Raw genomic sequence first — 27941 nt, 5'->3', positions numbered from 1 at the left:
AACCGCCCCGCGCGGCCCTCGGTGGAGACTGTCTTCCTCGGGCGACGGCGCTGAGGTGGTGGTGGGCCGCTCGCCTTCTGCGCATGCGCTTGAGGGGGTACGTTTTGTTGCTCGAGCGAATTCTATTTAAAAAGTGGCTCTCGGCGGGGCCACCTGTAGGGTTTCCCTCAGCGGCGCCGGTTCAAGGCCGCTCCGAGCGGCGGCAAAGCGTTGCTGGGGTCTCTCTCTCTCCTGTGGAAAAGGACGTTGGAGTGGCGGCGTTCGCTGGGGAAGGAAGCAGGTAGGAGCGTCCGGTGCCGGGCAGGGGATGCTGTGTGTGGCCGTTTGAGGATAACGGCAGGAGGAAGAGGGAGGGCGAGGAATCGCGGAGGATGGATGGGGAGGGCTGTGGGAGAGCGGGGGGGGGGCGAGTCTAGGGTGATGCAAACGGGGAAGGTGCGATGATGCTGAGAGGCAGCTATAATTGGGAGAACAGGCTTCATAGGGGGGCAAACAGGTGGTGGTGCCAATGTGTGTTTTTCTTTCTTTAAAATTAAATTAATTCTGATTTTTCTCTCCAGTAAGTTCAGGGTATGGCTTTTCTCTGACTGTCTTCACAGCAACCCTGTAAAGTAGGATAGATTGTGGTGGTAATTGGCCTGAAGTCACTCAGCTACATGCTTGTAGCCAGATACCCCCCCATCAAGTAAATAAATAAAAATGCTCAAGTAACTGACCAATCGTGTCACATGGAGCTCAGTTCTGCCCCCCAACATAAATCCTGCCCCCCCCCCCAACATAACTCCTGGCTATGCCCGTGCTCAACTACATGGGCATTTGAAACTGCAAAAAGCCTCAACGGTGTATATTACATGGGCAACATACATGCACAGCTGTTATCTTTCATGCTCCTTTTCCTACCCCCCATGGGCGTAGCCAAGGGGGGCAGCTGGCCCCCAATCAATTAAAATCATTACAAATTTGAGGTTCTGCCCCCCCCCTAAACAAAATCCTGACTATGCCCATTCCCCACCACCCTCATTGCTCTGAGGGTGAACATAGGGGTGTGACTACTGTTGCTAAGGTCACTTCTTGATTTTTGTGTGAATTGGGCCTAAGGCTGTAGAAATTACTTTGATAAAGGGGCGCTGGCTGGGCCCTTAAAATACTCATGGTACAGGTCGCTACCACAAATTTGTATGTGCTGCTTTATACAGATAGATACAAATTTAGACCTCTGGGCACATTTAGATGGTTGGTGGCTGGAGTCTTGCCAGCTCTGTGCTTTACATCTATGCCCAGATGCCCTGTAAGCAAATAAAAGCATTTTATTCTTATTTTATTTTATTTTAAAAAGGAGAGGGAAGGAAATCGGGGACCCAACACAAATGATCCAGTTATTTCAGACATTCATATAAAATAAAGCAGAATACCTTCAAAATGTTGTTATTTTAGGAGCTTGCTGCATGTACTGAAAAAGTGAGGCTTGCCTCTGCGGTGTTGTGAAACTGCGTAGAGCAGGGCCTAATTTCAGGAGATGATGATCTCCTGAAATTTCTGAGCTTTGTGGCTCACTTCAGTACATAGCAACAGTTGCTAGTGGATTATTTATTTATTTGCTGCAACCTGTTCCTTTTTTTTAACTGTAGAGGGCATTGTCCTTGAATTATTCTTTATAAAAAATGTATTTCCCCATTACAGTGCTGAAATTGTGTTTTTATGCTACATTGTAGGCTTAAATGATTCTTGTTTTGTTTTTTATGTTTCAAAATGGGGATGGGTCAAAATTTTCTAGCATTCCATTTTCATGGGAAATTACAGGGTTTGTTTTTTAATTGATGCTGACATTTTGCACTTGTTAACCAGTGCACAGTAAAATACTCAGTATTCTTACAAACTGTAGCATTATAAACCATGTTCAAGAAATGAGCTTGTAGGTATTCTGTATGATTTGCATAAGGAGAACAGAAGGTAAATAATGTGGAAGATCTCTCACAACAGGTAATCCACAAATACACAATGTTCTCTGAACCTATGATACTCTAAGATCATCAGTCACATAATTTGCAGACAAAATTCAATCAATGGATTTATTTATATGCAAAAGGATCTGAGAATAATTCTCACAAATAGGATTATGTTCAATTAGTCTGTATTATGGAAAAAAGTTTGACATTCAGATGGCTGCCAAATCTGAATGAACATAAACGTTATGAAGTCTGCACTTGGCATGTTGTAATAAAAAGCAACTGTTATTGCAAATACAAATAAGAAAACAGTGGCTGCAAAGATTTAGAAACAAAAACAGAATTATACATGTGAAAAATTCTGCAGAGGAAATTCTTTTCACTTAATCAGGTTTTTTTCCTAGCAGTAGCTGTTTATACATATAAGCATTCATGGTGCATAAAGTACTACCCACACAGAAAGTCCTGGTCCTATAAATTGTTCCATTTCAATGGACTGAAGCTAGAAGGATTTAAAACAGGTGCATATGTACATAAGAAATTGTAACATAAGACATTATAACACATTATTCAGTGAGCCTATGCAATTTCAAAATATATATGAACACTGGGAAAATTTAAATATTACCTTTTATATTTCTAGTTATGAGTGCTGACCAAGTTTCATGCTTGTTAAGCCAAGGAACAACAAAAACGTATCAAATTCCTATTGAGCATCTAGACTACAAATTCATTGAAACATGCAAAGATGTTAAGCATTTGGAAAAGATTCTTAAGATATTAAGGTAAACATTTAAATTACATATTTATTTTGTTATGGTTTACATATTTTTATTCATATTAACTAAACATTAACTAGGTCATCACTTATTTTGCAAACCTTGTCAGAAAACTTGTTTAGAAGCTAAATATTGTCATAATTTTAAATAAGTGAAAATAGTTTAGTCTTGCTAGCATGGCATTAGTATAACATAAATTGGTTGTTTGGACTGAGAAGGTGATAGATTTATACTAGCTAAGGCTTTTGGTCTTGCAGAATTGAGCCATTGAATGGCTATTGAGCTTAAAAAAGCAATACAAAAACAATACAAAATGTAGCAATGTCAGCTGTAAACTACTTACAAGTCTAGAGCAAATCAAACAAAAATAGTGGAAGTCTTTATCTCAGAAGGGGGGGCATGTTATAACAACTCCTGAAGTTAATATTTATGGTTTATGCTTTAAAAATTGCTATTGGTGATATCTAATGTATGTGCGGAGGTCTACTCATCCAGCAGGACATATTCTTTCTCTGCACTCTCTCTTGAGTTTTCCCTAACCTGTCATAGCATATTTTGAGGTGCATGGGGGCTACAGGGGACAGAAGAGAATTCTTGTTGTGCTTACTGAAGTTCGTATAATGTCACATTTATTAATTTTTAGATCTGGTGAAGAAGGCTTCTATCCTGATCTTGTATTATTTTGTGAAAAACGCATTGAGTCTTTGGCTCCAAATAGCAGAGCTCTGCGAAAAGATAAACCTGCAGCCACTGCTTCTGATTTTACTACTGAGGAATGGAAAGAAATAGAGAATGAAATGAAGGTATTGCACTTCTTCATTCCGCAGCATGCTAATTTTGTATGTGACTTTTAAATAACAAATAGTTGTTGCCTGGTAAAAAAAAAATTCAGATTTTGAAATATGTTTATGTTTTCGATTTATTTCAGAGCTGGATTACCGAAATGAAAGAAGATGAGTATAAAATGTGGTATGCTACAACGGAAGTATTCAAGGAGAAAGTGGAAAATTTGCCACCAGTTCGTAGTTCAGATAGCTCTCTTCCATCTAAACAGGTGGGGATCTGTGTTTCTATACAATATTCAGTATCTATATATATAAATTTTTAATGTGTTGTTGGCATCTGAATAAGTCATACCTGAAGGAGACCCACTGAAATCATGGCCAACTTGTCCCTATTTCAGTAGATCTACTCTGAGTATGACTTGGTCATATATCAAATGGGAGGGGGGAAACATCTAATAACCCTGGAGAGAAGTACTCTACAATGGAACATTTTGTCACAGGACCCTACTTGATTCAATTCAATTCAGGACCCTACATTTAAATTTTCTGAGTGCCAATCGTGTAAAAGGAAGCTATCAGTAGGTTCAGGGCATCTCAAAGGTTTGCAGAAGTAGGAAAAAAGTACAAACAAACCCCAATCAGCCCAGTGATGGCAGAGCATTTCATGCCCACTAACTGGAGGTGAGGAATGGAAAGCTGGAGGGGGAGGGGCTGGATTCTTGATGAGATAGCACTCTATGCTGCAATGTTTAATTGCAAGTCCCACTTGGTTATGTATGTTTGCAAATGATATGTTTGCAATTCTAATTTTTTCCCGTATGAGAATTTTAAATATCCAAATATTGACATTTATTCTTAGTTGATAAGCACATGATTGTAGAATGGATAGCAAGTGATTGAGTTACTTACTGAACATATGTGAACTCCAAAACCTCAGTTTGAGGTAGCTAAAACATGTTATAATGCTCATATTACATGAAATGAAAAGTAACAAAACAAATTCTTTGATGAAGCTTATTTTTTTATATCTTGTCTGACTTCTCATTCTAGAGCAAAACTTCAAGAAATGGTGTGATAAAGAATAAAAATGTACCAAGGGACTATAGAGAGTGGGATAAGTATGTCAGATACCTTCTGCATATTGTTTAATTCAATTATTTTCTAATGTTCTATTTAGGTTGGTTTTGAAAAAGGAAGGTTTGTTTCTATGTTAACGTTCCCTTGAAATTCTCAAAATCTCACAGGTCTAACTATAGACAAATGTATTCGAAAGTCTAGTATTAATGGAGAACTTTACACAAAAATTGCATGTTGGGAGAAAGCACTCTAAATATGATGAGTTGTATTCAACATCATACTAAGGCAAGTATTTGATCTGTGCAAGAATTTTTCCTTGCACGACATCTTGCTTGCCCTGCCAATATCCTCCTTAAATTGTGGTGCCCAGACCAGGACACAGTACTCCAGGTATGGTCTTTCCAAGGCAGAATAGGAATTCCAAGGCAGTACTCTTACTTCATTTGATAGGGGCACTATACATCCTAGAATAGCATTAGCCTTTTTTTGCTGCTGCACCACACTTTTGACTCACATTAAATGTGTGGTCTACTAAGACACCTAGATCCTTTCCCACATCTTATATTTGTACAGCTGGTTCTTCCTACTTAAGAGTAGAACGTGCCCACTGCTGCAGCTCAATTGGTTAGAGTGAGGTGCCGATAATGCCAAGATCATGGGTTTGATCCCCATATGGGCCACCTGCATATTCCTATATTGCAGATTAATGGTCCATCATACCCTTAAACTATGTAAGTGTGAAGTCTTGTTATAGTTAAACACACATTTGTATAATTTATGGATGTTTATTATTATAATGTAAATATATTAAATGCCTTTCCATTTTTTAAGGTTTGATGTGGAAAAAGAATGTTCCAAAATTGATGGTTATGAGGAAAATAAGAGTAAACCCATCTTTAAAACTACTAACAAAGGGTTACCAAAATCTGATATAGACACAACAGGTAGGTTTTCATTCAATACTACAGTGATTTTGGTTGCTGTTGCCTTTTATTGAAAAATAAAAAATCTATTACTCATAGGAATCCCTGTTTTCAAAAATACTGTGACTTGATGCCCATATAGAATTGTGACAATTTTATATGAATTTGTTTATCAGTATTGTATGCATTGTCAGTAACTTCTGTATATATCCAATGCCTGCCTATCCTTTCCCAGAAACATTTACCCCCACTTTACCATGTTACTTCAAAATTCAGTAATGTAGTCAGTACTGCTGGATTACAGTATTTAAAAATCCTGTGTTTTTGATTGCATAATTCTGCTAAGGTAGTAGATAAATCAGCAATATAGCTAGAAAACATTTTTTTGTAAACAGGGTTTTAAAATGTTATAACCAATACCTTGAAAAAAATAGTATACCCTTAAAACAATAAAGCAAAAAATTCCAAAGTGTAATTTCAACCACTGTATAACTGCCTACTTTGAGTGCCACTAGTATTTCAGGATCTCAGAGGTGCTTCCTAGCCTTGTTACAGGAGTTCCTTTTAACTGGACAGACTAATAATTAAATTTGTTACCTTCTGTACACAAAGTATGTGTTCAACTATTGAGATATAGCATGTTGCCTGAAGTGGGTGGAGACTCAAATCAACACAACAGAGCACTTGTAGATTGTGTCTTTTACAATATTCCTTCTCTCTTATTATTTCTCTGTAGTGTTAAAGAGAAATTTTGGTTTTGCCTGCAATTTTTCTTCCTTTAATATGTAATAGATATTTTCTAGGTTTGACTACAAAGGAAAAAATCTTCATTGCTAATCGTGAAAAAGAAAAAGGAAATGAAGCATTTGTTACAGGAGACTACAAAGAAGCCGTTATCTACTATACTCGGTGAGTCATCCATAGTAATTATTAGCCTGCTGCAGTAGCAATAATAATAATAATAATAATTAATAATAATAATCTATTTATTTATTTATTTATTTATTTATTTATTTATTTATTTATACCCCGCCCATCTGGCTGGGCTTGCCCAGCCACTCTGGGCGGCTTCCAGCAAAATATTAAAATACAGTAGCAACCTGGATGTAAGGCAGGCATTAATATGTAGTCTTAAAAGTTGCAACTTCCACTTAAAAAATCATTTAGCTGTTTCACTATCAACTTCGTTATTTAAAAGTGGTTTAAACAAAATTTGTACTAGTATACATATATCAATTTTATGGTATGCATTTTTCTGTGTATATGTTGTTTAGCCACACAGTAACCCTCACAATAAGGCATTCTAGACTGAGACTGTGTACTGACAAAAACCTCAGGTGCGACATGACACTATTTTTTTGCCTTCTTATCCTATCCTATTAGGCAGCAAAAATGGCTTGGACTGATCCTGATTGTATTGAATATGTTATATATAGATGCCTTCTTCCTGGTGGTCTTTGCAGTTGTGCTGGGCTTTGTTGGAGGTTTGAAACCCGGCATAACTGTGGGGATGACTCCCACCCTCCTCCAGTTCCAAATTTGTAGGTGGAGAACTAGAATTTGTTTTGGCACTGGACAGCGGATGTACTTGATGTAGCCCTGCTGCCAATTACCCAAATGAGCCTATGCCAACCTTCACCTCCAAAGCCAGAGAGAAAACTTGTGCTTGTTTAGGTACTAAGCAGCAGAGGCACTTTGTGAATCTTTAACTGCCCACGGCCAACATGGCAGGCCACAGCCTTCGTCTTCAGCTTGGAGTTGGGGGTGGGTGCAACTTAGTTTGCTCTGTAACTCAGTGCAGTTGCAGGGGATTATCCCAGCTCTACCTTCACTTCTAAGCTGGAGAGTTCATCATCGTTGACATATGTACCTTTTGCGATGACAAGGGTGACAGGCAGAATTGTAGATCACTTGGCCTTTCTTACATGCTTTATCATATAGTCTTCATATTATAAAAGCTTTATGACTTGTCAGTTTTCTGCACTGAGTTGCATGAGATCAATAGAGAATGAAAATGGTTAGGTAACTACCGAAAATAATTTGTCCCTCTTTAGGCCTTTATGTGTATTCTTTATCTTCCTTTGCCATTTTCATTAGCAGATGGGAGGCCTCGCCCACTCTGATTGGATCTTTTACTCTTTTGACCGGTACTTGTTTTCATTTGTACTCTGTACAGTACTGTAACACTCCTATCTTTTTCATTCTTGGGTCTTCTGGCTTTACTTTGTAACAACATCCCCGCACCTTAGGCTTTAAGGCGTCACCTGACTCTTTTCTGAAGTGTCTGTGTTCATTTCAGCCTGCCTAATGCCTCAGTATTTTGCAGGAGCATATCTGCCTTTCCCACTGTGGCTGCATACAATAATAAAGCTCAGGCAGAAATAAAACTTCAGAATTGGCATGTTGCTCATCAGGATTGTGAGACAGTGTTAAAAATGGACCCTGAAAACATAAAAGGTAAAATTAAAGAAATCACTTTTGAGAAATTAATGCTAGCAAAAAATCTTTTTAAATGAATGGAGCAAAATCAGTATACCTGACAAACACTGGTTTTTGAAATTTGTGGATTGCATTCTGTGGAATAACCGCTCTCAGTTTTTTATTTTTCCACTTCTGCTATAGCGGGAAATGAATTGTTCAGCACATAGTGGCTTAGTACCCATGCTAAGTGCTTTACATGGTTTAGTGGAAGGGAATTTATGGGGGTACAGTATCTGTGATTTGCCATTAGAACCCTGAATATTTTCCCACTCATCTCCAATATTCACTGTAAAAGCTTGTATCCCTTCAATTCAAGGTAAATTCCGAGACAGGGCTAGCCAGGCGGTGGTGGGAAAAGTTTATTCCAAGCAACAAGAGTTCCCCTTCCAACTATTAATCAGCTGAAGGAAGTTCAGTCTACTTTGTCTAAAGCAATTTATTGCAATTCTGACAGATGAAAAGTTGGCTTTTTATATACAGTGTAAAAGGGAAGTCCCCACATGTCTAGGTACTGCCTTTTCCTAGCACCAAACTAAGTAAATAAAAAGGGAGAATAACAGAGCAATCCTACAGAGATCCAGGGAAGCACAAGAGTCTAAGCACAAAATAGGACATAAAGTGGACTTATTTCCTTTATTTCTATCCCCAGTTGGTTTCAGTAGGAGGGAAGTTATGCTAGTTCCAGTGTTGGCATAGTTTGTATAAAACTTGCCCCTACTGCAATGAAGAGGCATCCAGGAGTGGAACTCCTCCACCTGGTGAGGAAGGGATTCAGGATTCCGCAGCTGCCTTTACTGGGAGTGTAGAATTCCTCCTGGAATTATGCTTACACCTTTAAGAAATAGTTGGCCTCTCCCACTCACAGCAATTGTTATCTCTTTTGCTCTGTTTTCCCATGACAAGTGATTGTGTACAGATACAACATTTTGAATTTATGTGTCCATGCCATGCAATTATCATACTGTACATACATATACCATGTGGGAGACTTTTTATAGTGTGCTTGTTGGACTAGGACCAGGGAAACCTGGCTTCAAGGTTAGCCCACTTTACAGATCATTTTGACAATAAAACTGGGGAGTAACCTAAGCCACCCCAAGGTCTTTGGAGGAAGAACAGCATAAAAATATAATGAATAAATAAGAAACAATGCCATGTTACATTATATAGGTTATTGCAGCTGTAATCACATCTCTTTTAGTGGGTTAATTTTTGGTAACAGATTATACTTTGATGGGAGAGTGGGACAGACTAGAAATTTAGCGGAATAATTACAGTATTAAAATAAGGGTTGAGGATCCTTTTTCAACCTGAGGGCCTCATTCGCTTTTGGGCAGCCTTATAGGACCTCGTGCCATTGATGGGCAAGACCAGAGGCAAAAGTGGGCTAAGCAACTACTGCCATTTTTGCCTTGTGTACTGTAGGTTGGCTTCTTCACACTCTCACATCTCTCTGTATTCTCCATTGAGGAAGCAAGAAGCCTTATTGGAGTTAAGGACACATTCCAGCCAGGCAAAAACACTAGAGTGGGCTGTAAAGAAGGACTGGTGATGGGTGTGGTTCAGGAGGGGGTGTGGCCTGGGGAGAACCTCAGGGGCGAGATGGAGTGGCCTGGAGGGCTGCATTTGGCCCCTCGGCCTGAGGATCTGCATGCCTGTACTAAAATGGATCCTTATATGTGAAGATGGTTTGTCTGCGTCAAATTGAAATTATTTTTAAACCATTCCTCTTTATTACAAAGTTATATTGCAATAGTTGCAAATTATTATATAATTAATGCATAATTATTTTACATTTCCACTATTTCACATTATATTGACATATTTATTATGTAACTTAGAATATTGCAATAAAATAATGCATTCTTTATTGATCTGCAGCTTTTATGCGCCGTGCCACTGTTTACACTAATCTACATAATTTCAAAGCAGCTGCAGAAGATTTGAAGAAAGTGTTACATATTGAGCCAGAAAATGCTATTGCTAAGGTAAGTATTAATTGTTGACTTCATGGACGTATTGTAAACTGTGGATACCGTTTGTATTAGACATATTTACTATTGAAAGATGGTACACAATGAAATATATCTAATACAAATACTGTATTTGATACAAATACTGCCATCCCACAGATGACAGCAGGTTAAACTGGTTTTTCAAAAGGGAAAAAAGCAGTAAGTTTCCATCAGCTGATCCAGAGTGGAGAGCCCACCACTCACCCAACTATTACAATACCATATTTCTCTCAATTTTGATGCTGCTCTGCAAGCTAAGTTATATGATTTGGAGGGAATGTCACACAGAAATAATCTGCACATTTTGAGGGTTCAAGAGAGATCCGAGCAATTGATTACCTCTGTGCTTGTAGCCACTCTGTTGTGGATATTGCTATGGTTCTGTACACTGAGTTGGCCAATTGCAGCCCAGTTCCTTCCAGAATGAGTATCTCAAGTTCCGGTGGCATAGCATGGCTTTCAATAAATCCTGTAGCCCTCAACCAGTGGAGTACAAGATTGCTGGCTGAGCCATTTGCAGCAGATTGAGTGGGGCAATCTGGTATTGTGTATGCTGGGGATGTGGTATTGTGAGTTCATTGGCTCCCTATGTGGGTGTTGTCACTGGCACCGTCCCTGATTGGTGGGCTTTGGTAGTGTTTCTCTTGACACGGAAGGCATGTCAGCCTGCAGCTTATTTTCCTCACTCTGGTTTAGTGCAGGTGACCTAAGTAGCACATACATGTCAGGAGAAGTATGGTAACGTATAATTGCTCCACACAATTTATATTTATTTATTAAATTTCTATACCACCCTTTGTCTGAGGATTATAGGGTGGTTTACCAATTACACATGATGAATTTAATATAGAAGATATTCTAAAACAGAGTCTAGTTTTTCTTGCCCTTTCAGTAGCTTAAGTTGGTGAATGATCTTTGTGCCAAACTGAGAGAGAAATCCTGAGCCGATTTCTAATGATGAGCTATAGTCAGTCTGGTTCCAAAGGCCATCTTGATAGACTGATAGTAATGAAAGCATCAAACAAACTGTATTCAGTAATATCAATTGTGGTATTAAACCAGTTGCCTCATTCAGGATTTTAGACATTTCTACTTTAACTATCTCCCACTACAGATAATTTAAAGCACCACTCCCAATATAATATCCCTACATTTACAACTGTATTACTTAAATTTATTTGAGAACTACTATTGTACTGAACAGGTTCTTTTTAAATAGAATTTCCTATAGAGGTATATGTACTTTCAGTTCTAAGTACTTTGGTTCTGATCTCACTTCTGACACTGTTCTCTAATTTTCTCCTTTTGCAATTACAGTATTATGTAATGTTGAAAATGTTGAGCGTATCTTTCAGTGGTGGAAGAATTATTATTAAAATAAAAATAAATAAATATTGCTATATTACTACAGAAAAACTTGTTGGATATTGAGAAGAAGCTGAAAGAGTTGGAACCTATTTCTCAAACCAATAGCAAGGGGAAAAAAATACTTATTCAAGATATAGAAGACTCAGATGGTGATGAAGAACTAGGAGGAAATGAAGCAGAATGTGAAAATGGCAGTGGAGATAAAAGTAATTTTAACTTGATAATTGTTAATGGAAGGACATGGAGCTGACTGTAGTGTCACCTCACTGGAAGATAGTACTGCACATCATCCCAGTCTTGAGCAGTGTGAGATTCCAGGGGTTGCAGGCACTTACCCAGGGTTCATGTTTCCTTCGGAATGAGGCACAGTAGAGACTGAGGTGTCTTTATGATATATGTTTTATTTACACATATATATGTATACCTGAGCCTATGATGGAGGGGTTTACAGCATCCCAAGAGGGTCTTGCTTCCCCGATAGCTGTGGCCTGGAATTCAAACAGAAATCAAATATCTCTCTGATTCACCAGCTTCCCAACTTGTTTGTGTACAGTACTTAGACATACTATCAATCTGTAATATTGCACATTATTCCCCACCCACTCCAATTTTCCTTTAAAATGTTTTCATAGCATAACCTTGAACAGTTGTTTTTCATATGTCTTTTAACAGTAGATTTGCAGACACTGGAGCTATTTTAAGAGGGAAACTCTCATAAATTTGTGGTCTTCTATTTTTGGTTTAAGATGGTATTAAACAATTTTGTTTAATATTTTGTGTTTAGATAAGTAAGAAATAAACATGTTCAATATTGCAAGTTTTATTTTTAAAATCTGAAATTATTTGTTTTAGGAAGATGCTATTATACTATTATAGGGGCTAACAGAGATAAAGCATATGGTAAATCTGTTTATCTGCTATACATTTTATATATTGAATATTCATCAAGGTTCTAAAACTGATCTCCAAATTGTTCATTTTAAGCAATCTATTCCGTTTTTTCAGACAGTAGCAAGTGAATACAGCTCTACTAGTATAAAAACTGTTAATTGGTTTATCCAGTACCATTTTGGCCCCTGCTATCTATTCTAGACCATTTGGATATGAATAGAAAGCCTTTTTGAAATAAAGGGTAGAAGAATTTATCCTTACCTTTTAGTGGACCGGAAACTGTATGTGATACTTCACAATACAGAACATGGCTTAATCTTTTTATATGTTTGATATAAAATGCAGTTGTGATTTGCTGTCTAATTTGCTTGTCAGGCCAAATTTTAAGTTGAGCATCTAGTATTTAAAAGGTTAATTTCAAGGTGATTGTATACCATTCAGAAGAGAGTAGTGCCAGTTCTTAAAAAATACTGATTTGACAGTGTTAAATTCCCATGATGGCAAACCATTTATACTTAGCTGTGCAGTCTAAAAAGACTGCAGAAAATGTTATCTTTCATTGAATTCATTTCAGTAAGCTAATATGTGTGATATACCTGTACATGCTTTTAATCCACCCCTCCTTTGCTTTCACAATGGTTCCTTCTGATGATGCAGTCTAACCTAGCCGATTAACTTCCTTGTAGAAACTGCTGTGCTAGTGGGAGGAGAGATCACAACTGAGAAGACAGAAATGGGGAATGCACAAAAGAAGTTTCCCAGCAAAGGAGATGGCTGTAAATGGGAACCCAAGGAAGCACAGAAGCTCAGAGACCCTTTGGAGAATAGTGTTAAAAAAGGCACACCTGAAAAAAAGACAGCAAAGGTTTTACGGGATTCTGAAAATGAAGTAAATGGCTATCTGGGCAGTGACAAAAATAATAGTGAAAACAAGGAAGTAATACAGAAAAATGCAGAATCTTCAGCAGCTGGAAAAAACAGTTCTACTTTGTTCCCTTCCACTGCAGCAAAACTGAAAGCTGAAGGAAATGAATTATTTAAAAATGGACAATTTGGAGAGGCCGTCCTCAGATACTCAGAAGCAATTGAAAATGTAATTAGTTCTGGTGAGTTATATCTTTATGCAGTTCTTATGGTGATTTTAAAATGTATCCTTTCTTCAATTAATATATTTCTAGGAGAAAGCTGAATTTCTCTGTAATAATTATGTAGTTGTGAAAATATTCATATACCGTTGCCATGAGAATCAGATTTATTGTGTAGAATTTCATTGTAACTGAGTTATGGCTGCATATTAAAGCAGTAGGATGTATTTATAGGTGATCCACTAAAAAAAAGATCCTTGAAGCTTTGCTTCATCAGCACAATTGCACTACTGCAATGCAACTTACAATCTAATGAAGTATTTTATACTAATAAAACTTGATTTCAGTGATCATAATCCACTATAATTTTTTGTAATTTAAGGAATCCAAAGTCCAGAGGATCTAAGTATTTTGTATTCAAACAGAGCAGCATGTTACCTAAAAGAAGGAAACTGTGTTGACTGCATTCAAGACTGTAACAGGTAAATACCAATCTTACGCAGATAAACAATTCCCCCCCCCATGATTAAAAGAGCATTTAACCTTCCTTTAAAGAGTTTAAACAGTTTGAAATGTGTAACCCCTATGAATATGATAGTATGTGTTTCGTCAGAATGTGTTGGAAATCACTTCCTTGCTAAGAGGGAGGAAGATGAGAAAGACAGTTAATATTTCTCCAAGTTATATAAACATGTAAGGTTGGTTTGAATGTAAAATTAAAGCAAGTTCATTACAGAATTGTATGTTAGTTCCTATAGCTATTAATGTATTTTCCATTTGATACCTGAGCCTAGAATTATGTTTGATATTATCCAAAACGTTTTTAAGTAGTTGCATCATAATTGCAACATGATTGCAATTGTGTTGCAGTGGTTCCCAGAAAACACATTATTGGTCTCTTACGTATGGTGCAGTATAGGGTATAGTTCTGAAGGCAAATGTCTTGAATCCTTTCTCTCATCTAGAACATGAGCGGAAGGGTGTAGCTCAGTGATAGAGTATCTGCTTTTGCATGCTGAGAGTCCCAGGTGCGGTTCTTGGCACCTCCAGACAGGAGTGGGAATGTTCGCAGTTTGAAACCTAGGGAAGTCGTCATCAGTCTGTGTATACAATACTGACCTAGATTGACTAATGATCTTACTCAATACAAGGCAGCTTCATATATTCCTAACTTGCTGCTGGCTTTTCTAAAATGTATCCTCTTATACAGTGAATGTATTTAATCAGTATCTAATGAGTTAGACATAGCAGCAGAGCTATAGCTGTCCAGGCCTTGCCTTGTTAAATGTAGACATTAGATGGTCAGTGTATTTTATACAGGGGTAGCCAGTGTGATGCCTTCCAGGTGTTATTCGACTGCACTACCTGTCAGCCTCAGGCAGCATGGTCATGATGAGGAATGATTGGAGTTGTAATCCAATAACGCCTGGACTCTGGAGGATGCCATGTTAGGATTTCTGATTTAATTTCTGTTTTAATATAGTTAAATTTCTGATTTAATAAGCATTTTTGGATCACAGTTTTCTTTAATAGCTCTTGAATCTCACAGGCAACATATAATTCATAATTGTTAAGCAACTCACACAAGCTTTCAGGTGTCAGAGTTGTCCAAGACAACTAATCATTGTTATATAAAAATAAGTAAAATAGGTTGGCATCTTTAATTGCACCAACTTTTGTTGGTTTAGAAATTTGAGAGTTTTAGAAGTTACAAAGAACTTGTAGTAATGGGTAGTGATAACACTGGAGACAGTGCTGACAGTGCTTAACTCTGTCATTACTCACTGCTCAGAACTCTGCCTTGAAAATAATGGACAGATAGTGTAATCATAAAATTATTTTCTGAGAAATTTTTGTTACTTAATGCTGAATGAGCTAAGAAGGATGAGCAGTAGAAGTAGGGACCAGTTTTAAATATTAAAACTGTATCCCAAATTACTGAATGGTGAGATTGGTGAGACTATTTTCTAAATATTCTCCAGGGGAGGAATGGAATTATCTGATGCTTCAGAAGAGGCTCAGAAAAGGAAATCACCAGAAAATTCTTTGAGAAATTTCAGCTGAGCCACTCACTCACCTGCTGAAGTTCCTCACCACTGAAACTATGAAGATAGGCTTGAAAGTTGTGTGCAGTGCTTTAAGTCTTAGAAGGCAGAGAGTGGGCACAGCAGGATTTCCAGAGCTAAGAACCTTGGTTTGGTGTTTTGCATAACTCTTGTCCCTCCCTATGATTACCTGACACATATTAAATTATGCAGAGGAAATATTTCTAAACAGTCTTAATTTGCATAATTTATATAAGCCACAGAATTCAGCTTTTTTTGATTCAAAATGTTGATTTGAATTGAAGTCCTACCTAGCATTGTTCATATTATTACATAAATGCTTAGAATTCTCAGACAAGTGCTTCCCCCTCCATTATAAAAATTCCCAAATGTTGGATGTTACTCTTTTATGATATCTTTATTAAAGCTATAGAGTTCATCATCATATGGGATGAACCATTTGTAGGTAAATTCTGTATATATCGGTATTGTGTATCTTCATGTAGGGGTGACAAATTCAGGTAATATTACTTGTAAAGATAATTTGGACCAAGTAATTGGCAGTTGTGTATATTGCAAGGAGACAGTAATAAATAAATACTTTTTCAGCTATTAGGCTCTGGGTATACAGTGGTACCTCTAGTTATGGACTCAATCCGTTTCAAGGTGCTGTTCACCCCCCCCAAAAGTCTGCAACTAGAGCGCCTCTTCCGCACATCACGGTGCAATCAAGCACTTATGGGCATGCACACATGGTGAACCCGGAGTAAACACTTCCGGGTTTGCCGCGTTTGTAAGCTGAAAGTCTGTAACAAGAGTGGAACGCAACAAGAGGTACCACTGTATTTTGTACCTGTACATACTGAATGTTATGCAACTATAACAATCTGCAAGCTATATACATATAGATACAGATGACAACAACAACAACTACTACTACTACTAATAATAATACAATTTATTATTTATACCCCGTCCATCTGGCTGGGTTTCCAGGGATGGGGAATCTGTGGCCCTCCAGAAGTTGTTGAACTCCAACTCCCACCAGCCTCAGCCAACATGGCCAATGGTCAGGGATGATAGGAGCTGTAGTCCAGTAGCATCTGGAGGGCCATAAATTCCCTACTCCTGACCTAGATACTACTTTAAGCGCGATAACCATTAATCCTCCGAGTTGCTTCTCTGCTAATAAGTATCACTCAGTTTAAATCTGTCTCTTATCTATATGATTAATAGAATTTCCTTTATATTGTCCCAATATAAAAAATAATATAATAAAATAGCAATAGACGGCTTGGTACATTATTTCCTTTTCTTTCGATTTATTTTAGGATAGGTCCATATCTGAAATTTACATGTTTATAAGCATATCGAAATTCTGCATGTTTTTTTCTGTGTTTTTCTTTCAAGTATTTGTAATAACTTCTGGCCATTTGTCTTTAGTGCACTAGAACTTCATCCATATTCTCTGAAACCTCTTCTGCGTCGAGCAATGGCCTATGAGTCTATGGAACGATATCGGCAGGCATATGTTGATTATAAAACAGTACTACAAATAGACAGTGGAATCCAGGTAGCAAATGACAGTGTTAACAGGTAAAACCATTTATAACATGAACATAAAATTGTAGCATACCAATGTGGAACCGACTACAAGCTTCAGTGTCAGTTCATCTAAATGGACTTCATATACTGATCTGTTGAATGGGGACCAAAATCTTTTGTGGCCAGGTGCCTGTTTAGTGATAATCTAATTCTGGATTAAAAATGGGGGCTGTATACTGCTTCCTTTACTGCATACCCTCCTTTTAAAATTATCTATTATTTTTTGTGCTGTTTTTAGTTGCTTTTATTCTGTTCTGTACATTACCTTGCGATATATATGTGGAAGGTGATTTAGTAAATATGCCTTATTTAGCAGTAGTGGTTTTGATGTAAAATGGTTTGGAGTCACCCAGATTGGTGAATCTGAGGGAATTAATTATACATTTGTCTGGAAAATGTAAGGATTTCATGACTGCATGACCACCATGGGTCAGCCTCAATCATTATTGAGCTTCATGCTTCTGGCAGGTTATAATGTTGATATGGTGTTTTGTACTTGACAGAATGATGGGTTCTAGGGAACTTGATGTGGTCCCCTTATAATGAACAGATTGCTGCCTCACAGTGTTAAAGTTCACTGGGACCTCTAATCTCTGCAGGTGTGGGGAACCGATTTAGAACAGTTTGCCTGGGAATGGATGCATCCAAATGGATTCTTGGTGCTTCTTTGGGAGTTTTCTATTTCCAATGTCTAGCAGTCCTGTTGGACCCCTAGCTTACCTCTAGAATGGGGAAATGACTAGGGCATTTGACATGATTGCTTCTAAATCTCCACTTCACTTTTTAAAGCCCAGCTCCACAATTTCTGGGATGATTGAAACAGTGATATAGCAGATACATCAGCTAGACACACACAGTGGTGAAATATTCAAAGTGAATCCAACCCAACATGGACTAGAGCCCATTTTCAGACTCTTTGGTGGTACTCAGTGGTAGTAGTGATGGTGGCTATTAAATGTTACTGTTCCATCATAATTTGGTCTGTCTGATTTTGGCAAGTGTAGCTTTTCCGAGTGGTGAGAGGGCATTTACTCTTACTGTAACTGATTTCATAGAATATTATAAACATATAATTGTAAAGTTTGAAGGGACCACAAGAGACATCTCATCCAACCCCCCCTTCAATACAGGAATCTTTTTGCCTAATGTGGGGCTGAACCCCACAACCCTGAGATTAAGAGTCTCATGCTCTAACAACTGGTCTGTTGTCTACACTTGTTTACAAGACATTTCCTGCATGAAGTCGCTCACATCCACTCTGTCTTGAATGCCATAGTAATTGCAGAATCATTATGTGCATTTTGAACTCTTGCTCACCCTGTTATTATGGATACACTTCAGCTTGTGCATCATTGGAGGTTTGAAGTCTACAACAGGCAAGGATAGATTGTACACATAATAGCCTTATACCTCCAAGGATCTTGCAGCAAGAGGTGGAACGATAGGTTGGGTGAATCAGTAAATGCTTCTTTGAAAGAAGGCAGGAAAGGAAGTTATGGTGAAAAGGTGACTGGCAATGTTTTCTTAGATGCCACCAGTCTGGGCAACTAGTCGTCTGTGTCCTGCATACCATTTTTGGACAAAGTGCTTAAGCATCTAGTGATGGCACCCAGCAGCAACAAATATTTATTACGGTCGTAAACCAGCATAAATGACACCCAAATTCTTTATATTTCTAGATGGTAGAGGGTATCTAGATCCTTTTCAGTCTGGTTTCTTGTTTGGATTTGGGATAGAGACTACTTTGGTTGTCCTGGTAGGTGAGCTTCATAGAGAACTGAACAAGCAAATGGTGTCCCTCTTGGACAGATGCTTTCAATGTCTGCTGAAGACTTATGTTTTTGCCCGGGCTTTCCCTGACTCATTAAGTTTTACAAGTTTGAAATCATTCAGATTTATGCTTTATTTGCTTTTATGTATTTTACTATTTCTTGCGGGTCTTAGGTTATGTTTTTGTTTTAATGAAATATTGTTCCTTTTTAGACTGTATACCAATAGTTTTTTTAAAAAAAAACTAAGTGATATATGCATACATGTTTTTAAATAAAATATGCATAGAATCTTGTGCAACATCCTTTTCTGTGGATGTAACTCCCATGTTGCTGGGGATATTTGTACGAAGAAGCCTGCATGTATTGGAGCAGAATACCATTGCAGAGGTTTGCTATGAATGCAGCTTTCAAAATGAAACCATTTGGCCTAAACATCTTGATTAATGTACTAATAAGTTCGCTTTATTGCTGTGATAACTGTATTGGCACAATAAATTTAGTTCAGTTTTAGTTTTCCCGTAAATTGATCACTAGTGTACTGCCAGATTTAATCTTAAGATCTGTACTGTACATTACTGTATTAATAGGGAGCCTTTAAGAAAAGTGGTTTCTTGTTGACCACTCAGTTAAGTGTTTCTTGCACTAAAGGCCAATTATTAATGTACATAATATACCTATATGTCTGTCACCACTGAAAGTCTAATATTAGTTTTGAGGAACCATAATAATAACCCCACTTCACTTTTGGGACACACTACTTGGAAACTGAACTGACGTGCCAATTAGGGAGCTACTTACCAAGATCTGCTACTATAAAGGTTTTTTTTTCTTTCCTAGCCCACTTTGGATGTTATTGAAAAGGGGGTAATTGTTAAAAATAATAATTTTCAAGTTATAAAACTGCTTATATATAATAAATAATTCCCTTTTATTTTTGTCACCTGAGATGATTATACATGTCTCTTAAGTGCTATCAATTTTAGTTCATGTTTTAAGTTTTATTAAATATGGCTCTTGTGATTTCTCAAGATACTATTTTTCTATCATTTCTCCAAACAAGAGCTTAGTTCATAACACTGGAATTTTAATGAGTTTACAGTTGGAGCTTTGTAAGAGTTTAACATTCCAACACTAAGTCATATGTGCAATATTTCCATTTTATCTTGTATTCATCACACTGAATTACGTTTTTTAATGTTCAATCCACAAAACATTGTAGGCCATACAATGTATTTTAGACTAGCTTGGATAGCCTTTTGTACTGTGGTGGTCTGGCTGCAGATGTAAACTATTTGAAACTAAATCCTGTGTTATTTAAAGAAATAAACAGTGTTCATGGCATGTCCATCAGTCTTTGAAAAGTGCTTGAGAGATTTGTGTCTTGCTTTGGTTAAACAGAAAATTTTTTATTCCATATTTGCTTTGAGAAATGGTGGGAAGCACCCAGTGTTAATAGACCCAGTGAAAACCTTGGGCTTAGCATAACTTGCCCATTGATTTCAGTTGTCCTGCTCTGAATATGACTGACATCAAATATCACTGAACATATTTAATTGGGGCTATGTATATTCAGTGTCATGTGAAATAGATGAAGTAGAAATTGGAGGTCATAAACTTAGGATTTCCATTCTTTTCATCTTATATTTGCATTTAGATGTTTTAAGAATTACTCCAAATGCCTTCTACTTTCTTGCTTCTTATGATGGCTCCTCCTGCGTAATTCTGAACACATGGACTCCCCAGCCCCTCTCTAGGTCTTACTTATGCTTTTGCTTCACTGCTTATTGCTCTCTTCCTGGCAACCCATCTCCTTATTTCAGCTGCTTCCTTCTCCTTCTGGTAATTCATTTTCAGCTTGCAAAGTATTTGTTTCTGCACTATGTGAAATAGAATTAAACTAAGTTGACATAGTATTATAAAACCTGAGATTTGAAATTTGATTCCTATGAAGTAATTATTGAATACCTCAAATTCTATGTGTGGACTGCTCCTAGCAATACAAAATAAACAGAATCTGATTATCTTGGCTGATTTGTGTGTACTGTACTATGAAGTGCTCCTCACTGGGTCTGAAAGAGAGAAACAGTTCAATGTGGCTTTCATGCTTGTACTTAGTTGACATATTCAGTAGATAATGTTATTGTTACTAGCATTCTAAAGATAACATGGGTATGGATAATAAATAAAAACAGCTTAATGTGATTTTTTAAAAAGATTTTTAAAAACTTGAATGCATACCATTTAAATTGTTGCAGTATTTTAATTACCTAGTTAGTTTACTGCATTTTATTGCCGTCGGTGAAAAAAAACAACACCTTGTTTTTCTCTAGGATAACAAGAACTTTAATAGAGGAGGATGGCCCAAATTGGAGGGAGAAGCTGTCCCCGATTCCTGTTGTTCCAGTTTCTGCTCAGTTACATTGGTGGGATGGAGGAAGTGTTACTGCAGAGCCAAAGAAGAAAAATGCAGCCAGGCATGGAGATCAACAGTCACATTTTACTAGTATGTGTAACGTGATTGCTGATAAATGTTTTATTTGAGAAAGCTTAATACTTGGGAAATTCCTGCTAGTAACAAAAGAGCTGCATATATAGCTTTCATGCTCTCATTGCAGTGTCCTTGCATGGGCTGGGGGAGGGAGTTCTTAATTTTTGCTTCCTCTACAACTTCTTGTTCCCCCAAAGCCTGGATTATCCAGTGAAAAGCGTGACGGTATGAACTTGCTCTTAAGAAATAGATCCATACTCTATGAATTCCAGCCTTGCTTTCTGAATGCCACAAAACTAGTGCATGAATGATCTCCCTACTCAAGTTTGCCGATGACTGACAATCTGTTTATCTGTTTGGGAAAATAGATGAAAACCCAGAAGAAATGTTCAAGTCACTTAAGAATAAAGGAAATGAATTTGTGAAAAAGGGTAACTATGAAGAAGCATTGATAAAGTACAATGAATGCATCAAATTAAATTCCCAGGAACAGACTATCTACACTAACAGGTAAGGAGAATTTTAAAACACTATCAGATACAACCCAGCTTATTCAAATCAGCAGGCAATTTGTCATTCATTTTAGTGGGAAATTGATTTTGTCAAACTTTAATTTTGTAATTGAAAGCTAGTTTCATTGCAGTTCTGTTATATGAAAGTCTATGCCTTTATATTAAGACGTTTATACTCTGCTATGCAGGGAGGACCATAAACATCTGGGCACACAATTCTCATATTGCCTTTCCAACTAGTACAGTCATACCTCGGTTTTTGAACAGCTTAGTTCACGAACAACTTGGAACTCAAATGCTGCCAACCCGGAAGTAGATGCTCCGGTTTGCGAAATTTGCCTTGGAAGCCGAACGTCTGGCGCGGCTTCCGATTGGCTGCAGAACACTCCTACAGCCAATTGGAAGCTGCACCTTGGTTTCCAAATGTTTTGGAAGTCGGACAGACTTCCGGAACGCATTCTGTTTGAAAACCAAGGTACAACTGTATATCAGAATCAAACTTAGGTTGGCCATTTAGCCATTCTTATAACTACAACTATACACATTTCTTAATATACAAGTAATGGGACTTTGAGAATTGGCCTCAGGGTTCTATGGGTGCTACCCTATGTTCTTACAGTGCTTTTTCTTTTTTCTTTTTACTCTATAGGGCCCTTTGTTACTTGAAGCTGTTTCAATATGAAGAAGCCAAAAAAGATTGTGATCATGTTCTTCAGATTGATGACTCTAACATAAAAGCTTTATACAGAAGAGCTCTAGCATACAAAGGATTACAGGTAAGAAAAGAGTTTTAGCTCTTAACTTGCTCAGTGTTAGTTATAGCATAAATGATAACATTTAAATTATCAAAAGTTTGAAGGAGGGAGAATTCCTGTTGTTTGAAGAAACAGAAATGAAAAACTGCTGACTGCTGATTTGGAGGAACACTTTGTGGTAGTCACAGCATCACCTGACCTAGTCTTAATGCCAGTTCTTACTATGTTTTGCTATGTTTCATATTTCTGAGTATTTGTAAATTTTGTGATATTTCCAGCTATTCAGTTTATAAGGCCAATAATTGACTTTTTAAACATTTCAGAACTACAAAGCCAGTATTGATGATTTGAAGAAAGTTCTTCTAATAGATTCAAATATTGAAGAAGCAAAGAAGGAGCTGCAGGAAACAACACAGTTGCTAAAACTGAAAAATGAGCATACAGTCAACGGGCAACAAAAGCAAAGGAAAAAAATTGAAATCCAAGAGGTATTCAGTTAAAAAAAAATCATGTACTGGGCCTATAAGTGTGTAAGATTCAAACCTCCTTATGAAATGTCTGGATTGAGCTGCTCAAGCACTTTGTGGTAACTGGCAAGCTAAGTAAGTTGTGCAAGGCAGTTGTAGACTTGCTGGTTGTGGGGATTCTTTTCTGAGAAAATAGTGGAAGGCTAAGACCACTAAGGTCTTCTGGACTTGTGTTTTATTAATGGGAACCTGTTTTGTTTGATGTTATAAACAAATGTGACTAGCCACCAGCTGATTATCACATAGTAAACACCGTATTAAAATAAATAGTTTTGGCTTACTTGTTGCTTATTATACAGCAGCCATAAAGAGAATCCCACTATAGTACTAAAGTAAGGTAGTTTAGAATGTTACTTATTACAGCCAAAGAGTTGTAATGCTTAAAATCTTGTTGCTATATTTAAATTTAAAATGCCCTCTTAGTCCCATTGCTTCCTTTTCTATATTACAGGTAACTCACAACTTGTTTGCATTCAGCTTTATGTGCTTGGCAAATTTTCTTTAAAAAAACTATAAATGTGAAAATTGAATCACCCTGAGATGTTATGATGAAGAGTGGTATATTAACTATGTGTTCATTTTTCTTTTCACTCAAAAAGGGGTTCCCAATTAATGATAAATGCCAAGAATGTTCCCCCCCTCTAATTAAATGTTTAAATTTTGCCTCCAATTTCCTCCTTTGTGCATATAAGAATCTATCTGCTGTGATTGTATATTGAGATAATATTCCAAAATCCTTTTATTATGTATCCATTGGCCCACACCCAGTTCTGTATCTTCAATTTCCACTTCCTGTTGTATTTGCCATGTTTTTTCAGCCTTATCTAGTACTGACTCTTCCTTTTGTGTTTCTCTTTCCAAAAAGAATGCCAGAGATTTAATTGCTTTATCCCTAGGATCACTCCAAGTCATAGGTCAAATTCTTTCTCTCTCAATTCCATTGATGTCAGATTATCCAGATCTCTCTTCATTTATGTCATTTTTGTTTTCCAAAATCTTACCTTCATTTCTCCAGACACTTGTATAGTGGGTACTTCCATTTCATCAGTTGTTCCTTCTAAGTTTTGCCATAGTTTCATCTCTGTCCTGCCAGTTCTCTGTCATCTTCTATATAATTTCTGATCCTAATTTCCATTTCATTAATCTCTGGTTTAATTTCATTCCCCATTTTCATTTTCTGTGAAGCTTTATTATTATTATTTAATTTTATAATGTATCTAAAACAGAGAATCCTAACAGATTAAAAGATGAAAAACTCTAAAGCTCTAAAATAGGAATGAGTCGCACGTTAGTGTTTACTTGCACTTTAACTATCAACGTTGTTATGCACTTGCCGTTGAGTCAAGATTATTGTCGAGTGATTGAGGGACAGCAAAAGCCCAAATCAGCAAGTGGGCAGGTTGGAAGCTAGAGGGAAATGCCCTGGATCAAGGGCCACCAACATTGCTTTGCAGGTGCACACGTGATCACCAAGGGCTTCCCTGGTATCTGCAGGGTCTCCTCTCCTCCACTGAAATTACTGTATTGGCCCAAATATAAGCTGCACCTTTAAAATTGGAGGGAGTGGGGACGAAAAGCACCAAAATATAAGGTGTTCCTGACTGCATACTGGGCGGCGGCGGAGCTGTGCTGCTTTGCCAGTGACCTTTCCCCTTTCTCACTCTCTCCCTTCCCAGCATTAGGGGAAGAGGATGGGGGACTGCACACAGGACGGGCACTGCTTTGCCGCTCTCTGGATGCATACCATAAGGTCGCAAATATAAGCCACACTATTAACTTTTCACGGTCGGAATTTGGGAAAAAAGTGAGGCTTATATCCAGGCCAATATGGTAGGTCTGAAAGTAGCATTCTGTTGTAGCTAGTAGAATGTGGGTGTGATGCCCATGGCAGTTTCCCTGGTTTGCAGATGTGCCCACAGGCCTCCAAAGGTTGGTAACTCTTATCCTAGACTCAGCCCAGTCTCTCGGTTCTGAACAAAAGTTTTTTGATGGTGGAGTTAACATTGAAACTCTTAATAGTCCCTCCCTCACCCAACCTCTCTGATTTTGTAAGTGCACCAGTTTGTTTACTGCTTTTAGTATATGGTGCTCTGATCGCAGACACTCCATCATATGTGCAGCCAACTATGTGGAAGTCAGTTAAACATATAAGACACCTGCACGGCATGGGCATGCAGAGGATGAACATGAGCAAATAGGTGAAGCCAGGCATAATTTTTTACATCCTTTTTTACCATGCAGTCAGCACCCCACTGAGAGGGATGGAGGCAGCACAATCAAGCTCACCTATGTTATAATCTGGCAGCTGCACATGTGAACAGGGTCAGACATTGAATATATCATTTTGATGGTGTCTAGGACAGAATTAAAATGTCTCTTGGGAGAAAGATTTTCATAAGTTTTACTCAGGCTGCAATAATAATTTCTCTGTGCTCCTGCTTATCACAATTATGAAATGTTACATGTTGCATACATATATCAAAACCAACTGGGCATGTGGTTATTTCTTTGTGAAGGTGAATGAGGAAGAGGAAGCTAGAGTGACCTGTACTTCAGAGAAGGCTACATCAAATCATGACAGCGCTAAAGGAGAGACTGACGCAGTGCCAATGAATAGTTCAGAAAAACTCATTATTTCAAAGCCATCTAATGCCTATGAATTTGGTCAGATTATAAATGTTGTGAATGCCAATAAGGACATCGCTGCTTGTGCAGAGCTCTTGACAGCGATTGAGCCAAAAGATTTACCAGCCCTTTTAAGCAACAAACTAGAAGGAGACATTTTTCTGCTCTTTATCCAAGCCCTGCAGTCGGATGTATTTTGTCAAGACCCTGGACTGGTGTACCAGCATCTTGTCCACCTGAGTAGAGCAGAAAGGTTTAAGGTAAGGAATTATGGCATTTGCTGTCAATTATTTCTGAAAATGTGCATGTTTATGAAATACTAGCTTTTACTAGGCATTTAGACAAATACCATTTGCAGATAGTATTTATAAATGCTAACCACACATTATTTCCCCCTTTTCAGATGGTGCTAACACTACTTAGTAAGAACGAAGTAGAACAGGTTCAACAACTGTTTGATTCTCTTTCCAAAGAGGAAAACCAACAATTTTCTTTAGATGATCTGAAGAGCCTTAAGAGAGACTTTGAACTTTAAACAACTTCATTTTGGAACTGCCTCTAGCATGCATTCCCTTAATGCTTGTAGGACGGGCATATAAACTATGCAGGCTTGCATGAGGTAAAGTCAGTCTTTTACCTGGACTGTTCAATATGCTGTACATTTTTTTTTACAGTACTTGCACACTGAAAAATCTGCTCTTCGTCTTGTATATATTTTATCCTACAGAGTACACGCGCATGGCTTTATAAGTAATGGGCCTATTCACTTACCATTTTGTTCCTGCAATTATACAATGAGATCAGGAGCACAGGACTCAGGCTTGCACATTCCCTTCAGAGGGGAGAGAACACATGAGCCAGTGAGGACATGGTTCTCTTGGACAAATCAACAGTTTCTAAAATGGGGGTCCCATATATAACAGTATAATAATCAGAATGTATTCAATGACATCAAGCTGTATTAATGGGGCTGAATATAGCCACCTATGTTGTATTCCCTTTCTTGTAATACAGGAGAGTCTTCTAAAGATGCTACTATTTCAGAAATGTCTTTGGACATGTAGCAGAATTGATGGAGAACATCTTGTACAAAAGTTCCATTGACAGAATGGAAATTGTGCATCATTATCTTTCAGTGGGGCTTATGCCGAAAAACAATCCTAGTGCATTTGTGCCTACAGCCGCTCTGAGCCCGGCCTTGGCTGGGGAGGGCGGGGTATAAATAAAAATTATTATTATTATTATTACAGCCTTCATTTTTTTCCCTGCTAGTCACATCTAACTGCAGTGCAGCTGAAACCTACCTTTCTTTCCATCAGTCGCTGATGCACTTGGACAAACACTTGCATCTAGCTCCAATTCTGTGTGGCTTCAAAGGAAAACACTGGCACACTTCTTAAAATTGAATGCTAACTTAAATATATGCAGTAAAATGTTTTATGGCACTGAATGTGTAAAGTTACATCCGCACTTTGGTAAGCAGGTTCCAAGAAGGGACAGTTTGGTCCTCTTCTACTTTGTGTCTTCTAGGTATACAAAAATCATTTTATATGGCTTGTGGACTACTGGTGAACAGCAAAACGGGAGCAGGATAGACTATGTTGTTAAATGTTTTAAAGCAATAGAACTGTTATATTTTTAAACCAGAGACTCGTAATTTATTGTTAGTGTGCATATCAAATTTTATTATGGGAGGGACTGCTCAGGTACTTGCACTATTTTGAAGGTGAAATTAGTCAGTGACTTTCCCCATTATTAAATAACCTATGTATGACATTTCTGTTACCTTAAGACTTTAACCCGGTTGAAAGTTGTTTCCTTGAAGAACCCTTACAGGAAAATGTTTAAAAATAAATATATTTGGCATATTTGTGTTTTTGCCTTTTCATTGCCCTAGCGTAGTAAGGCAACAGTTTTAGGTTGCTTTCCACACTGGCAAGATATTTTCTAGAAGACTGCAATAAGATATTGTTGATAAATATGAAATGGGGACTTTTATGCTCCCAATTTTAACGCTTGTTAATTGCCCAGTCCAAATGTAGGAATGTCCTCTGTAATAATTTGGTGTCCTCTGATAACTGGCTACCTCAGTTCTGTTCTCTGTCACATATAAGTTTCTAGATCATTTTTAGAGGTCAATTCAAGTAATGACAAAGAATAGATATTACATTTCAGTTGCATTCTTAAGTAGGAAGAGGCATAAATTCTCTAAAGACAGCTCTCTTGCATAACAGCTTCTATAGGCAGATTCACATTAGAAAG

The 27941-nt window shown here is 37.6% G+C and overlaps 2 protein-coding genes across 7 annotated transcripts in view; one reads left to right on the top strand and one right to left on the bottom strand.

Moving 5' to 3' along the window:
* Nucleotides 1-79: 79 nt before the first annotated feature.
* SPAG1 (sperm associated antigen 1) lies at nucleotides 80-27545 on the top strand. 3 transcript variants are annotated; one of them, XM_081918714.1, is made up of 19 exons: nucleotides 80-97; nucleotides 2590-2731; nucleotides 3369-3528; nucleotides 3654-3779; nucleotides 4561-4628; nucleotides 5419-5531; nucleotides 6314-6419; nucleotides 7837-7967; nucleotides 9873-9979; nucleotides 11418-11580; nucleotides 12952-13371; nucleotides 13733-13832; nucleotides 16839-16991; nucleotides 21103-21281; nucleotides 21629-21770; nucleotides 22422-22548; nucleotides 22851-23015; nucleotides 25571-25939; nucleotides 26083-27545. In XM_081918714.1, exons 2-19 carry the CDS (start codon nucleotides 2592-2594, stop codon nucleotides 26212-26214), a joined length of 2901 nt encoding a protein of 966 aa, XP_081774840.1. In that variant the 5' UTR covers nucleotides 80-97; nucleotides 2590-2591; the 3' UTR covers nucleotides 26215-27545. The 3 variants fall into 3 exon arrangements, with proteins under 3 accessions (XP_081774840.1, XP_081774839.1, XP_081774838.1); XM_081918713.1 differs by lacking the exon at nucleotides 80-97 and adding an exon at nucleotides 114-280; XM_081918712.1 differs by lacking the exon at nucleotides 80-97 and adding an exon at nucleotides 426-510 and having other exon boundaries at nucleotides 21103-21275.
* Nucleotides 11756-27941, bottom strand: part of RNF19A (ring finger protein 19A, RBR E3 ubiquitin protein ligase) — a 54740-nt gene continuing 38554 nt past the window's right edge. The window contains exons 15-17 of one of the 4 annotated variants that reach the window (XR_014170324.1): nucleotides 24056-24286; nucleotides 20452-20649; nucleotides 11756-11862 (exon numbers count right to left, since the gene is read on the bottom strand). The gene's annotated coding sequence lies outside the window, so the exon portion shown is untranslated. Of the gene's footprint in view, nucleotides 11863-20393; nucleotides 20650-24055; nucleotides 24287-27941 lie in introns of those variants that run through there. The other 3 variants (XR_014170325.1, XM_081918755.1, XM_081918753.1) reach the window with 3 other exon arrangements.

The sequence above is a fragment of the Podarcis melisellensis genome, assembly GCF_964234715.1.
Source record: "Podarcis melisellensis genome assembly, chromosome: 7".
NCBI classification, from domain to species: Eukaryota; Metazoa; Chordata; class Lepidosauria; order Squamata; family Lacertidae; genus Podarcis; species Podarcis melisellensis.
The sequence above is the reverse complement of the archived record's forward strand: the minus strand, read 5'-3'. Positions and strand labels throughout refer to the sequence as shown.